Raw genomic sequence first — 14,515 nt, 5'->3', positions numbered from 1 at the left:
CCTGGTGCTGGGCCAATTGTAAGTTATTTTTAGACCAGGGGTGGAAAATCTATCCCCATTCAAATTTTTAATCTAAAAAATATTCCAATTAATTGTTTTGGTGCTGCCATTTCGATAAATGCTGTTAATGAATCTACGGATTGTCCTCTGTTCCAGTTTTTACAGAGGTCGTTAAATACTCCTCAAAGTGTTGCTGGTGGTGTTCTTCATTCTCAGTTTGGCCAGATGTTTCTTGAAGCTGGGACATAGCTACAGCTCAAGCCCTTTTTTAAGCACTGAAAGATACCTAGTTTTTGTGAAATGAGACTCGTACAGATCCTCATGGCGAAGAAGTTTTGATGAGAAATTGTCATTGATGGGTATATCATGGGAAATGATTAGAGATTTTGGGACATCAGAGACTTTTTCTGAAACAAAGCATATTAAAAAGATTGATTATTTGAGCATTCCAATTCACGCTCATCTCATTTGCTTGTCTCAGTTCTTTGAAATTCCTTTTTCCTGGCTAGATTAAATGCTAACCCTGCTCTGATTGTACAAGTAAATTCATGAATATACCATATATGAAATTACCTGCTCGTGTTCTTCTGGTTCTATTGATTCTCTCGCACACGTGCACCTGTAAAGTCTCTGTGAGATAATACCTTATTTATTAAGTGACTTAAGGTTACAGTAGCAGTGGGAAAATTTATCTCAGCCCTGATTTAATACTATGCTGCTCAAGGTTTATGAATCAAGGAGCTTCCAAGGAATAAACCTTGGCCGATTCCCCACAGTGAATTAATAGCGTGATACTCACACGAAATATCAAGGATTCAGGAAGAACTCCCCACTGCCTGATTAACGAACAAGGATTCATCCCGGTTCTGGCGCTCATTCTCCCCCTTATCCCGCGTCTTTGCCGAACCTGCTTGAAAGTACTAATTTTTAAAAAAACATGTCTTCGATCCAGTTTGGAAGGGAGGATTGAGTGTCTAATCTTGATTCAAATTTCCCGTCGTAGAGCGTGACGCAAATGCCTTCCAGCCAATAGGAGCGTGGTGAGCTGTGCACGATCTTAAACCAGCAGTGTCTCTGTGGCACAATCATTAGAGTGTTTGGCTGTTGAGTGAAAAGTTGGTGGTTCGAGCCCATCCAAGGATGAGAAGGGTTTTCTGCATTCCCTGGTGTGACGAGAGCTTTATCATTCCTGTGCTGAACACACATCTAACCAGGTTTCCCCACCCCTGCCTTCTCAACATAAAAGGGATAAATATGGGGCGGTGTATGTGCTACCTTTCCTCCCCAGACCCCAGTGTCCTGCCCCGAGGAAGGCTGGCAGGCAAAATTTGACAGCAGGAGCCTTTACCTCGGGGGAAGCGGCTGGTGCGTGGGATCCCCCCCCTTCTCTTCATCCCCTGTTGCTTTGAGTTGAAAACATGAATTTAAATGCATCCGAGCAAGGAGTGAGGGAAGATGGAGCAGCAGGGTGTTTGTTTTTTTGCGGAAGTAAAGTTAAAAGTTCCCACCCCCAAAATGGCACGACAGCCAATCAGGAGACCCGCCAAGCCGATTGCATGGTAGTGGGTATTGTTACATTTCTTGAATCTGAGATAGGCCTAAGTGTCTTCACTGGAAACTGCGGTGGGGAGGTTGAAACCTCGATGAATTGGTGCAGCTTATTTTCAAACTTGATTTGATCTAGATTGAATTTCCCTGTGGTGATTCGGCCCTTCTCAATCTAAAAACAACACATTTAGATCTATCTACCAGCATAGTTGGTTACTGCAGAGCAAATAGCACCTATGGGAGCAAAAAATTAGAAAAGCTGAACTGTTGCTTAAGTGACCACAAACAATTTGAGCATTTGTTTTGTATATATAAATATATTTTAACTAGTTGTGTTGTGCTACTTCTGAAAAAAAACCTTTAGGAAGCTTATGTGAAGGCGGCGGTATCAAAAGTTTAATGTTTGAAATGCTTTAATATTTACCACCTTGAAGACCCTGAATTGGGTATAATTATAATACCGTCTTTCCCCGAATATAAGACAGTGTCTTATATTAATTTTTGCTCCCAAAGACGCGCTATGTCTTATTTTCAGGGGATGTCTTATTTTATTGTGTTCTGTTCGTTCGGCATGCTTCCAAACAAAAACTTTGCTACGTCTTACTTTCGGGGGATGCCTTATATTTCACACGTCAGCAAAACCTCTACGATGTCTTATTTTTAGGGAATGTCTTATATTCGGGGAAACAGGGTAATTGCGTTTGCTGTTCCAAGTGTTCCAAGTGGGAATTGATGACTAGTCAACATTTTCTTTTCAACCGCAAGATAATGCCTAAATGCTAGAGTATTTAATATAAGAAGTTCATAACCTGGCTATTACTTTACTATCAAATGGTGTCACCAGTCTCTTCATTGTATTTAGCCTTACAAATGATAATTGGTGAAATCAATCTGAGGCCTGTATTTTTGCTTCAGAGGGAAAAGGGGTCAGGGACATGCTTGTAGTCCTTAGTTCAGTTGGCTGGGACAGAAAATGCCATTATGGTTTATGTATTTATATATTTACATTAGTTCTAGCCTGCCTTTCTCACTTGGACTCAAGGTGGATGGCAATGCAGTTGAGTAAGATGCAACTTTTAATAAACAATCCAATTGGACTTGGGTTTTAGAAGCAGCTAGAAGTCTAAAAACAGAATTGAAGCAAACATTAAATTATGCAAAATTGTGTAATAGAACCCAACCCACAGTAAACTATGCACAGCAGTACACAGTAACTTGGTGATGCCTTTTGTGTTGTGCTGTGCTATTGCCCACTTTAGGAAACCCTAAACTACTTAAATGCAATCAGTGCAACTGAGGCAAGGAAATTATTGCAGTGTCTTGAATAATTCACTTTTGCATAGTTTGTGGAAAGGCAGGAGAGTGAAAGTCTTCCTTACCTCCTCAGGTAATTAACTTTCCTGTAAATACCACAAATAAATAAGTACATGATTTCTTTCCTTATTTTCATGTTCCTATTCTTTTCTGTGCTTTTCCAGGCAGGCCTCATTCGAACAGACAGTGGTGAGTTTTTTATTGAGCCCCTAGAACGGGGTCAGTGGGAGACGGAAAAGAATGGAAGAGCACACGTGGTCTATCGCAGGTCTACCATCCAGCAAGAAAAAATGGAAACGTTCAAGGACCATCACAACAAAGGCAGGATTATGCCTACATGTATCATTTTTAGATGATGGCATATTTAAAGTATCTTAATTTCTCCTGTGTCTGTTCCATGTGGCACTGGCAGCCCTTGACTCAGAGGCAATACCCATTTCTTGACTATCTCCATAGCAGAAAGGCAGATAAGTGTCTTCTGTGTAGGTACTGCAGTATTGCATTTACTCCTCCCCTATCTGCTATGAAGCTGATCTGGGGTCTTGCCTGAAAAACGTATACTCTAGAACCAGAGTGTCCAACTCTGCCCTCCAGATGTTAATGGACTATGTTCCCATCAGCCCCTGCCAGCATGGCAGTTGCAATTGGCCATGCTGGCAAGAGCCAATGGGAATCATAGGCTCATTCCGCACATGCAGAATAATGCACTTTCAAACTGCTTTCAGTGCTCTTTGAAGCTGTGCGGAATAGCAAAACCCACTTGCAAACAGTTGTGAAAGTGGTTTGAAAATGCATTATTTTGCGTGTGCGGAAGGGGCCTATATAGTCTATGAACATCTAGAAGGACAGAGTTGGACACCCCTGAAATACGCACATGCAGAATAATGCACTTTCAAACTGCTTTCAGTGCTCTTTGAAGCTGTGCGGAATAGCAAAACCCACTTGCAAACAGTTGTGAAAGTGGTTTGAAAATGCATTATTTTGTGTGTGCGGAAGGGGCCTATATAGTCCATGAACATCTGGAAGGACAGAGTTGGACACCCCTGCCCTAGAACATTTTGTTGGTCTTTAAGGTGCTACTGGATTCCAGTTTTGCTTGCAAAGCATAATATTGTGTTCATTGTCTTTAACATTGTGTTCATTGTCTTGTCTCTTTTAGAGGGAACTTGCATATTCTATTTCCATGATGGCAAACCTTTGGCACTCCAGATCTTATGGACTACAATTCCCATCAGCCCCTGCCAGCATGGCCAATTTGGGAGCTGATGGGAATTGTAGTCCAAAACATCTGGAGTGCCAAAGGTTCGCCACCACTGTTCTATTTATACAGAGAATCCTGTCTTTTGTTAAAGAGCCAGCACAGTGTAGTGGTTAAGAACAGGTGGACTCTAATCTGGAGAACTGAGTTTGATTTCCCACTCCTTCACATGAGTGGTGGACTCTAATCTGGTGAACTGGATTCAATTCCACACTCTTCCATAGGAAGCCTGCTGAGTGACCTTGGGCTAGTCATGGTTCTCTCAGAACTCTCTCAGCACCACCTCCCTCACAAAGTGTCTGTTATGGGGAAAGGAAGGGAAAAGGAGTTTGTAAGTTGCCTTGAGACTCCTTACAGGAGAGAAAGGCAAAGTATAAATCCAAACTCTTCTTCTTAACCTTTTCATAATCTAAAAACCACCATAGTCTTCACCCAAAGAACTGATCTTTGTGCAGCATGTGTTTAGGGTGACTGTACTTCTGTAAGTTAAAAATTCTCTCTGAAAAGGGTAACCTTGAGCAGGTGCAGTTTTTCCATCACTGTCGTACTGTGATGGGAGAATCCTCAGACATCTTTGCAGGAAAAAGGGAAAGGACATCTCTTTCTCTGTGGGGACTGGATAGTGTCTCCATCTGTGCCAGTTACTAAGGGGTTGTTGCCCATACCTGAAATATGAAATGTTGTGCCCCAAATTCCTAATGTCTGTAATAATAAAGCCATGAATTCTGTAATTGGTATTTTGTGCCTACCATTTCTCCAGCTAGTGAGGTTCAGGGAGAGTGACCCCTTAAAAAGTTTGGTTTCCTTCGGATTGGCAGATGCTGGAAATTTATTTATTTATTTATTTATTTATTTATTTATTTATTTATTTATTTATTATTTGATTTCGTATACCGCCCTATCCCCAAAGGGCTCAGGGCGGTGAACAATATAAAAGCATATATAAACATAAATATATAAAAGTTTAAAATTTTCATTCTAAAACAGTATCCCACGAACCCATATGCAACCCTCCCAAGAAGAGTGATGGGTCCCGATGATGTTAGGGACCCTATACAGCAGGGGGAGGATGAAAGCAGGGCTGTGTAATAGTAACTTTATAGACAAGTAAGCATTTGGAGCATAGTAGACTCAAGTAGTCTGTTCCAGCAGGTTAGCACAGCAGCTCGCACAGTTTCCAAAAGCAGCAATGTGACACCCACCAACCCCATTGCAGCCCAGAATACTTCCTGTCCAGCTAAAGTTAGAAACTTCATAGTGTCCCTCTCTTTTTGTGTCCAAATTCATTGTCCAAGATAACTTCTATATGTGTCCAGGTTCAGACGGGCCCCTGAGGTAAGAAACAAACGTAGCAAAAAATACAGTCCAGGGATCAAAGCAGAGGTGTTCAGAAGTCCAAGTATCAAGACCAATAGGGCAAATCCAACAAACGCATGCCAGGTCAAGCATCAGAAGATCAAACACACTGAGATCTGGAACAAGCCAAGGACCAATGGTTGTAGACAAGGTAGCTTTCATGCTGAGTCACCCTTTCCTGGCTGCTTTTATCAGGAGAACCCTGCTAGTCATTCAGCAACAGGTGCAACTCATCAATGGCTGAGTGGCCTGTGTGGCTGCCAGCCCTGATCCTGTGGTGCCTGAAGCTCACAGGCAGAGGTCTATTTGTGCTAAGCTGTCTTTGAACCCACCTTCCCTGTTATTTTAAGGGCTCTAGTGATCCTATGGGTGTGACTGGCAGTTACAGGGCTTCTTATGCTTTAGGTCTCAGGCTGCAGGACTAACGGCTTGAAGAACTGGCCTTGGTCCAAAATTCTCCTTCTGTACCTCATGAAATGTCCTCCTTGTCTGGTGGTTTTCCCTGCGACACCTGAGGGCTGGGGTCAGCTTTCTCCATCTCCCCCTAATCTGAGGAGGTGTTGGCAGGTAGGCTCAAGACAAAGTGCCTCAAAAACCAAATGGTGTGTGCATTACAATACTTTGGGTCATCTTTTGTCAAATCCAAGGCACATCTGGTGATAATTAATATTTCTAATTCTCAACATGGCCCCGCCTGGGGATACTTAAATCTATGGGTTTGGGCCATGTAGAGAGAAGGGACTTTTTCCTACAAAGTTGGGGGATTCTCTAGAGTTGCAGAAAAATATGAACATTAAAAAAATTAGGGTGTTACCTGCTGCCATCAGACAGCATGTGTGGGAAATGGAGGGGAGCTATCTGCATGAACCAGATAGCCAGTGGTGTGGCAGTGCTGCAGCTGGGCAGAGGAGGGGAGAGCGAGAGATGCTGCTGTTCCCACCATGCCCTGCAGAGTGGTGGAGGGGCAGTTTGATAGGCAGGGAAGGAATGCAGGCAGAGCTGTGGGGAGTGTGGAGACCAGTGGGCGTATGAGATCCTCCCTGCCCAATCTGCTCCTGGGGGGAGGAACAGGAACCTGAGTGGCCCCTGCCCTCTGCCCACACTGAAAACTGGCAGACAGCGAAGACAGCAAAGTGTGTGTCTGTGCAAATGGGATCCCACCCTCGGTGAGTCTCATGGGTCCCTGCTTGTACTATCTGTATCTATATCTATTGCAATTTGAGCTCAGTTTTCATATTCTGCTTGGTGGGGGGTGAGATTATTGTTTTTTCGTTTTGTGGGACAGCTGCCTTTGAAGATACCTGGATAACAACTGAAACTTCTTTGCTGTGCTTACGGTGTTATTCTATCTCTCTCCGTCTCTCTCTTTTTAAAAAAATCTTCGTGGTTCCAGCTTTAAGCCTGGGTCAGCTCCCAAACTCACTGGACATGATTGAAGACCATCTTGGCGAAGCGGAGCGGAAGAAACGCCATGCCAAAAAAGATGATTACAACATAGAGATTCTGCTGGCTGTGGATGATTCAGTTGTGCGGTTCCACGGGAAGGAACATGTCCAGAATTATGTCCTCACCCTCATGAACATAGTGAGGCCATTTTCATTTGCTGTTGTTGTGTTATAGTTGTTACTAATAGGAACAAGAAGGCAGTTGTGTGTAAGTGTGAACTTGCCTAATTATGATGACATATAGATTTTCTGTCACTGATGTGTATGCTTTGCTTTCTTTGTATGTGTTTACTGTCAAGTTCTGGTCATATTCTAGTACATGGTGTGAAATGTAGATGTCTGTGGTTACAGCAAATCATGGAAGGGAAAAGGGAATTTGTGTGGAAGATGAAAGGACGGAGATGAGGAAATCTGCAGCACATTTCTGAACTTCAAACCATAGTTCAGAGATTAGGAATGTTACTTTTAAACTGGACCTTAAAATACCTCTTGGTTCATTTGGTGTCTATAAACTTACATTGGCTGGAATACTCATTTTCAAAACAAATGCTTCTCTTTCACCCCATGACCTTTTTAACATTCAACAGAGAGTGAATGCACATGTCGCCAGGAAATCTCAATAGCAGTTTATACCTTGAATTGGAAAAAGGGTTGAAGAGGATGCTTTATTTTTCCAATAAGTGTTCAATTATGTTGGCAGGTTTCTCTCTCCTGTGTCTGAACATCTCTTGTGTGCTGTGCTCCAAGTAATCTGGCTCCTCTGAAAACTATATATCTCTCTTTTTTTTTAGTATCTTGATTGCTCAGAGGAACTTCTGTTGTATTCTTTTATTAACAATGAGGGGAAGCAGTCAGAGACATTCTCCAAGTTCTTGAGAATGTGGAAGAACATTATTGATTTTTGTTCTCTTAATTTTAGAAATTATTAGCTCTGTTCCACTTCTGGCCTCTCAACATCTTCAGACACTTTCTTGAAGATCTTGACCTGTTTCCCTTCCTCTGATTTCAGTTTGCTCATTCCTTCCTTCCTTCCTTCCTGGCTGGGTAGAATGATAGGACTAAGTAGGATGCAGAGTCTGGGCACCAGATGGCCTCAGATTCTTCCTGGCGTTCTTTCGCCCCTCTGATTGGCTGCTTTTCTGTCTGGAGTGCACAGTCGAGGGCTCCTTCCTTAGAACTCTGTTTTAATGGGCTAAGTCACCAAGCAGCATTGGTTTGAAGAGCAGAAATGCTATAGGGTAGTTCAAGATGGAGCAGAAGGTGACCGGTATTGGGAAATATCTCCCCTGACAGTTGCTTATGGTTTTTCTCTTGCATTGTAGCAGCATGTCTCCCCATAAGCATGATAAATATTTGCGATTATCTTATTTAGGGGCACGGGAGAAATATCTTGCTCCAAAATGGAAGCTGATGATTTTATGGGAGAAAAGGGCCAGAGAGTTAAGCAGCTGGGAATGTGCCATGCAGTCCTGGAGGTAACTCTCTTCACACCACAATTTGAGGCAAATATGAATGTTACTGATGAGGCCAATATAAAGATTACTGATTAAAATGAGTGGAGTTATGTCATAAGGTATTACAGATCATATATTAGAACATTGAGCAAGCTGCAGTTTATTTATAATTTATATTTTTTTAATTTTCTTTTTTTAAAAAAGCAGTTGGTCTGCAGCATTGTATTGACTATGGAAGAAAGACTCAGTAAGGTGAAGTAATGAAGAAAAGATAGATGGGCATAGGCGAAGCTATAAGGGGACGGGAGTGTGCCGTGCACCAGGAGCATGTCTGGGGTGGTGGTGGTGGAAAATCGCCCCCTTCCCCCATCCCCTTTCCTGTCCCCATGGCCCCTCCCCCTCCCCCTTTATGCTTTGCCAGCAGAAAAAGGTAAATGGGAGGGGGAAGGGGCCTGGGCGTCATTTTCTCCCCCTATGCCCTGTAGATGGGTGCATACATTGCATGCCTGTGTTGGAAGTTTCTGGAGGACGTGTGAGCTAGTTTGAGAATGAAAAATAGCAGGTGTATGAGAATGGACGAAGGAAATGCTTAAATAAGAGATGCAGAAGAGTGGAAAGTACTCTCCTACTATCTGATTTCAAGGAGGAAATGTAGATAAAGCTGAGAATTGCTTAGAAATATTTTACGAATGAAGGTTGTTTCATTTGTAAAATCAAGAGATTTGATTTGGAGGTTGGGAGTAGGTTTTCTGTAAGTCAGGGTTGTTATTTCAAGATTGTGCTACAGATTTAGAGGCCTCTGTCCCCTTATTGCCCTTTTCAACATCTCAGCTACACATGCAGACTTCATCTGAAAGACTGGATGATTCTCAGATGTGGTTAGAGAGCAGTCATAACCAGGTCCAATCAAAATCCTGCTCAAGTCTATTAGGTGGGTCTTACTCACAAGGAAGCATTCCTAGGACTGCACTGTCAGACATCTGGATATATAATGGAATTTGTCTGAAGTGATCAGCAACAGCTGAGTTTGCCTGAACTTTTTCTAAAAATCATGTGAATCAATGTCAAGAATAGATGGTTCTAGAACAGCTTAGTGATAGTCAAGTGGGTGATTTATTTTTTGTTAGGGCTGAAATTCCCAGTCCAACTGCTTGTGCTATTTCTGAAATACTGTTAGAAAGGACTGGCATTTGATTGAGAGTTTTGTATAATAGCGGTATACCAAATTGAATGAATAAATAACAACAACAACAACAACTTAGTTTTCATTTCCTGTGGTGGATGTCAAGGGACTGTTCTGTGTTCTAGACCTTTTGTGTGTAACGTTCTAAACAGGCAAGGTAGCCATTGAAATCTGTTCATAGAATCAATTTGTGTAATCTTGTCAAATAACAAACTGAAACTGCAAATATATCTCATATACATAACGCTGGTGGTTAAAGCCGCCCAAGCTATGAAGCGGAGCTAGGGCGTAAACTTCCTGGTGAGGACTTTTCCCTTTGCCTTGCTGGTGTCATGGATGATGTCATTTTTGTTAAGTATGTATGTGTGTGTGTGTGTGTGGAGGGGATGATGGCATGAGAAGCTCAGAATTGTCAGGCTTAATCAAAAGCTTTATTTTCAACCCCATTTCATGGTTTATACTCAGCAGGGAATGCTTTTCACTGTGTGACTGTTCAGGATGCTGTGGGGGGGACTGAAAGAGGGGCAGCTGCCTTTTCAGATGGAAAAAGGACCCATTGGAGAGTTTAATGAGCTAAAAGAAAGGATCAATAAAACACGACCTCCTTGGGTAAGATGCAAAACGGAATAGTTTACCAAAGCATTATTTCCTCCATCAGCCTTTGGGCAGGCCTTTTCCTTTGTTCTCTGCTTCTGATTCTGACGCTTTCCCTTTGCAGTCTTGTCAAGTCTCCGGGCAATCAGAAGGCAACACCCACAGTTTAATGGCCTCTCCTGCTAGTTATCCATCATTGCTGGTGACCTTTGAGAGGCTGTCTTCAGGCGGGACTCCCACTGTGCCATGACGTCACCTTGGGGCCATGGCACTTCAAAAGGGCTTGGGCCTGAATGGTTTCTCAAGCAGCTTTCCTCAAAATTTGACAAGGCTGCCTTCAGTACTAAAGATTAGCAGCAAGACAGATTTTTTAAAATTCGTATGGAGCTGGGAAAAAAATTAACGGGGTTTTATTTATTTACTTCATTTATAATCTGCTCTTCTCCCCTGTGAGGACCCAAGGCTGCTGATGTCATTCTCTTCTTCTCTGGTTTCTTTCTCCTGAAAACCATGAAGCAGGTTAGATTGAGTGTGTGTGACTGGCCCAAGACCACCCAGTGAGCTTCCAAGACAGAGTGGGGTGTTGAACTTGGGTCTCCCAAATGTTAGTCTGAATAGGAAGATGCCTGTAGACAATTAGTGGAGCTTAGGGGATGAGTACAGAAAATGCCAAAGCAGGATTACAGCTGAAGATCAAGATATTGGCTACTGAGGAAGGACACAACCTGTAAAGATGACAGTGGAGAAATTGAAATAGTCAAATATTTTCTGTTCCTTGACTCCATCATCAATCAAAAAGGAGATTGAGACTGGGGAGGGCAGCCATAAAAGAGCTAGAAAACATTCTTCAGTGCAAGGACGGGTTGCTGGCGACCATGATCAAGAACATTCATACCATAGTGTTCCCCATTATTATATATAGGTTTGACAATGATGGAAACTAAAAAGAGAAAAGTTGATTCTTTTGACATGTAGTGCTGGGGTGTGTGGATAATGTGTGTGGATAATGTGAACTGCCAAAAAGACAAAGAAGTGGATTGTAGAGCAAATCAAGCCTGATCCCTAGAATCTAAAGCTAGAAGCTAAAATGACTAAACGAAGACGTCTGTACTTCTAATGTGTGTGTGTTTAAGTCTGGCCATGACAGGTGATCACTGATTAACCAATCAGGGCATGCTTTGACCAGAATATTCTAGGCTATGAGTGGGCCTACCCCTCCCCTCTAAAATGAAACCTTCTCATCCATTCTCCAAACTAACCAGTTCCAGTTGGTCCAAATTAATGAGGATGACTCCAACTCTCTAACAAGCATAGTGACCTTGAAGAGATAGCACACTCACCCCATTAACAACACCTGCAATTCAGAACTTTCTTACCTCATGAGAAAGGCAAAAGGATGCTACTAACTAGGCCTTTAGCAAACAAAATGGATTATCTCGACAATTGTATTGTGTTATACCCCACTGAAGTCCTTCCCTTCCCCAAACCCTATCTTCTCAAGTCCCCCCTCCCAAATTTCCATGAATTTCCCTTATCCAACGTACATCATCCTTGCTTAATAGTGAAAGCCATCCAGTAGTCATACACCATTTCTGTTCTGAAATAATAGTATTAGCTCCCTAGTTGTTTTCATAACACAAAGTGCTATGTGTTAACTTTCAACATCCTGAATCACCTAAATCCATGATATTATAAGGTGCACATCCTCCCTTATGAGCCCCTGTGTACAGTAACATTGGCACAATCATCTTCATCCTGAGTCCCTGATTTGCTAGTTACATTTGTTAATAGGAGGGCCAGGGCCTTCTTAGTGGTAGCATCCAGGCCAGCATCTTCCCTAAAGAAATGTATAAGGCTTGATTGCTTAATTGTTTATTAAAAAGATTTCTATCCAGCCTTTCCATGAAACTTGTGAGGCAGCTACTAATGGTATAGAATGATTCAATACAATAATAAATGTTGCTCACAACTGTAAAGGGTAAATAGTTATTAAAAACATCTCTAAAAGCACAAACTACAGTAAAATAATACAATAAATCAAACGTGCAATAAGGCAAAACAGCAGCAGCTACCTCCAATAAAGTGCAATGTGGCGTAACAGAGCTTTTTCCCTTGAAAGGACTGTTGAAAAGTCCTGTTTCAATAGGCATTGGGGTGTCTGGCCTGAATGAATGTTTTATTGATTGTTTTAGCAGCTGCTGAAAATTGATTGACTTTTCTTTTAGCTGCTGGGTTGTTGGTTATTAGGAAAGAATTTAAAAGTTTGATCTGTCACATGTTGCCTTTCTTGAAGTCATGCGTGCAAAAGGACGAGTAATAAATAATGTGCCTTGAAACACTCAAGTGCTTTCTAAATGCTAAGTGTTACATGTAAAGAGCAGGAAAGTGGGGTAAACCCAAACCATTGAACAGAGGAGATTGAGGTTATACGGTGTGAAAGATGACAGCAAGCTGGGAGGTTAACTTTACCCTGAAGTAGCTTGTCCTCTGTCTGTCTCTCAAATAGGAAATATGCCAGTGAATGCAGGCTTAAGCAGAATGCCCTGTTCTTTTGTGGGGCGAGTGACCTGGAGGGAGCAAGATGGTGTTGGGAGTTCATCAGAAAGCGGTACACAATTGAGCCATGCCAGCAGCTATAAATCACAACCTCACCGAGACCACACAAATGAACACTAATCCTATTAGTTCAAGGCCAGGCTAAAGAGGGGAGTCTTGGTTAGGCTATTGTCAGACTGTAGGAAGAAAGGATTTGATGGATTGGGCTGGGCCCAGTGATCAGAGATTTCTGCATGAATAGAGAATAGAGTGCCCAAGAAAACTCAAGTAAGAGCTAAACTTACTTGGAAAGCCTTTGAGATTTTCATTATAAACAGTTGTCAAAAGTGGATGTTTGAACCCTGAGTTTGGAACCACCAAGAATATTTGTTTCCTCAAAGATATTTCTGAAAAAGGTTGTTCTCTGAAAAAGTTCGGGGCAAATCACAGAACGTCTCCCTATTACAGATTCCAGCAAACGAAAGGTTCTAAAGACCGTTTTGTTGGGTACAGAATACGAGGTTGATAGTTGGGACAATAAGGTTTTTAGTTGCTACGTGTGAAGGATGCTTTTTGTAAAATAATTTTAAAATTTCCTATCATTAAAAGATTATTTCCCCACCAGGTATTAGCTAAGAAAAGGGGAGGGGGCTTTTATGAGCTGCAATTTCCAGAGATTCTTGGGAGATATGAAGCCATTTGTGTATTTGTCCAGTCAGTGCCTGCTATACTTGCCATACTGCATTTATGTGAGGAAATCTGCATGTGCAAAGGACTACACACAGAGGTGTGGTGGGTGGGGATGGGAAATGGCACCCAGGGCAACACCCCCTACACCCTCGTGCTTCCCCAACCCTCTCCCTCCCCCTGCACCCCACTTACCTTAGCCGGTGGGAGCCTGCTGCTGGCTGCCCCTCAGCCCAGCACTGCTGGGCTGCTCCTTCGGCTGGCTGAGGGGTGCCTGGTGGTGGCCCAGCCAGGCTGCTCCTTCGGCCGGTGGAGGCTCCGTTGGCTGAAGGAGCATCCTAAGGGGTCTGGGCCGAGGAAAGGGATGTGGGGGCCCCACATGACCAGCTGGTGTGCACCCGGGGACATGTGACCCCACATGTCCCTGTGAGTGCTCCACCTCCGACTACACACATAGGACAACTAAATCCATATGGATGCTTGGTTCTGCCTTGACTCTAATCGGAGCAGTGTTGCTTTGAGCATCTACACGTCTTCCTGCAGTGGTCAATGTCTGAGCAGAGGCGGAGCGAGGGGAAACTGCACCCAGGGTGCGTGCGCACCCTGCGCCCCTGCTGCAACGTTCCCTGCCCCCGCCCTGCCCTAGAACGCCATGCCACGCCTATGCTGCTACTCTGACTGGGGCGTTGCACCCCCACATCCTGTAGGCACTACGCCACTGCGTACAAAGGTTTCCTCTGCTTTGTTCTTTCTCAAAGGTGCTTTGCTGTGATCTTCCTTTAAAGATGATTGCTATCTTGCTGCCATTATCCATCTGTGGCCATTTCCCTCACTGTAGTGATATGGCAATTACTACGCCCCATATTCCAGGAAACTGCGGAAAGCCCTGATAGGGTTTGTGGTTGACAGGTGGTTTGCACCTTGAAACAGCTGCTTCTGGAGGAGGGGTAAATTGGAGGTTTGCTTTGGAAGTGTATTGATATTGAAAAGTTAAAGTGCAAATATTTTTCTAAAAATTTGGAATGTAATTTAGGTGTCTTGCTGACATTAAAAGTTTTGACATGTAGTGCTGCTGGAAAATGAGAGAAGGGATTAGTGAAATATATTTACAGTACTCGGAAAGGGAGAACTTTTCCCATTG

General features: G+C 42.9%; 1 protein-coding gene across 5 annotated transcripts in view; it reads left to right on the top strand.

The window, feature by feature from the left end:
- ADAMTS14 (ADAM metallopeptidase with thrombospondin type 1 motif 14) overlaps positions 1–14,515 on the top strand; it is an 81,262-nt gene that overhangs the window by 20,754 nt on the left and 45,993 nt on the right. For all 5 annotated transcript variants that reach the window (XM_048506462.1, XM_048506461.1, XM_048506460.1 and 2 more), the window contains 2 exons: positions 3,027–3,183; positions 6,870–7,060. In XM_048506462.1, the coding sequence (XP_048362419.1) occupies positions 3,027–3,183; positions 6,870–7,060 (348 nt within the window). The remainder of the gene's footprint in view (positions 1–3,026; positions 3,184–6,869; positions 7,061–14,515) is intronic.

This window comes from Sphaerodactylus townsendi, linkage group LG08 (assembly GCF_021028975.2).
Source record: "Sphaerodactylus townsendi isolate TG3544 linkage group LG08, MPM_Stown_v2.3, whole genome shotgun sequence".
In the NCBI taxonomy this organism is placed as follows: domain Eukaryota; kingdom Metazoa; phylum Chordata; class Lepidosauria; order Squamata; family Sphaerodactylidae; genus Sphaerodactylus; species Sphaerodactylus townsendi.
Note: the sequence above shows the minus strand (reverse complement) of the source record. Positions and strands in the feature narration are given on the sequence as shown.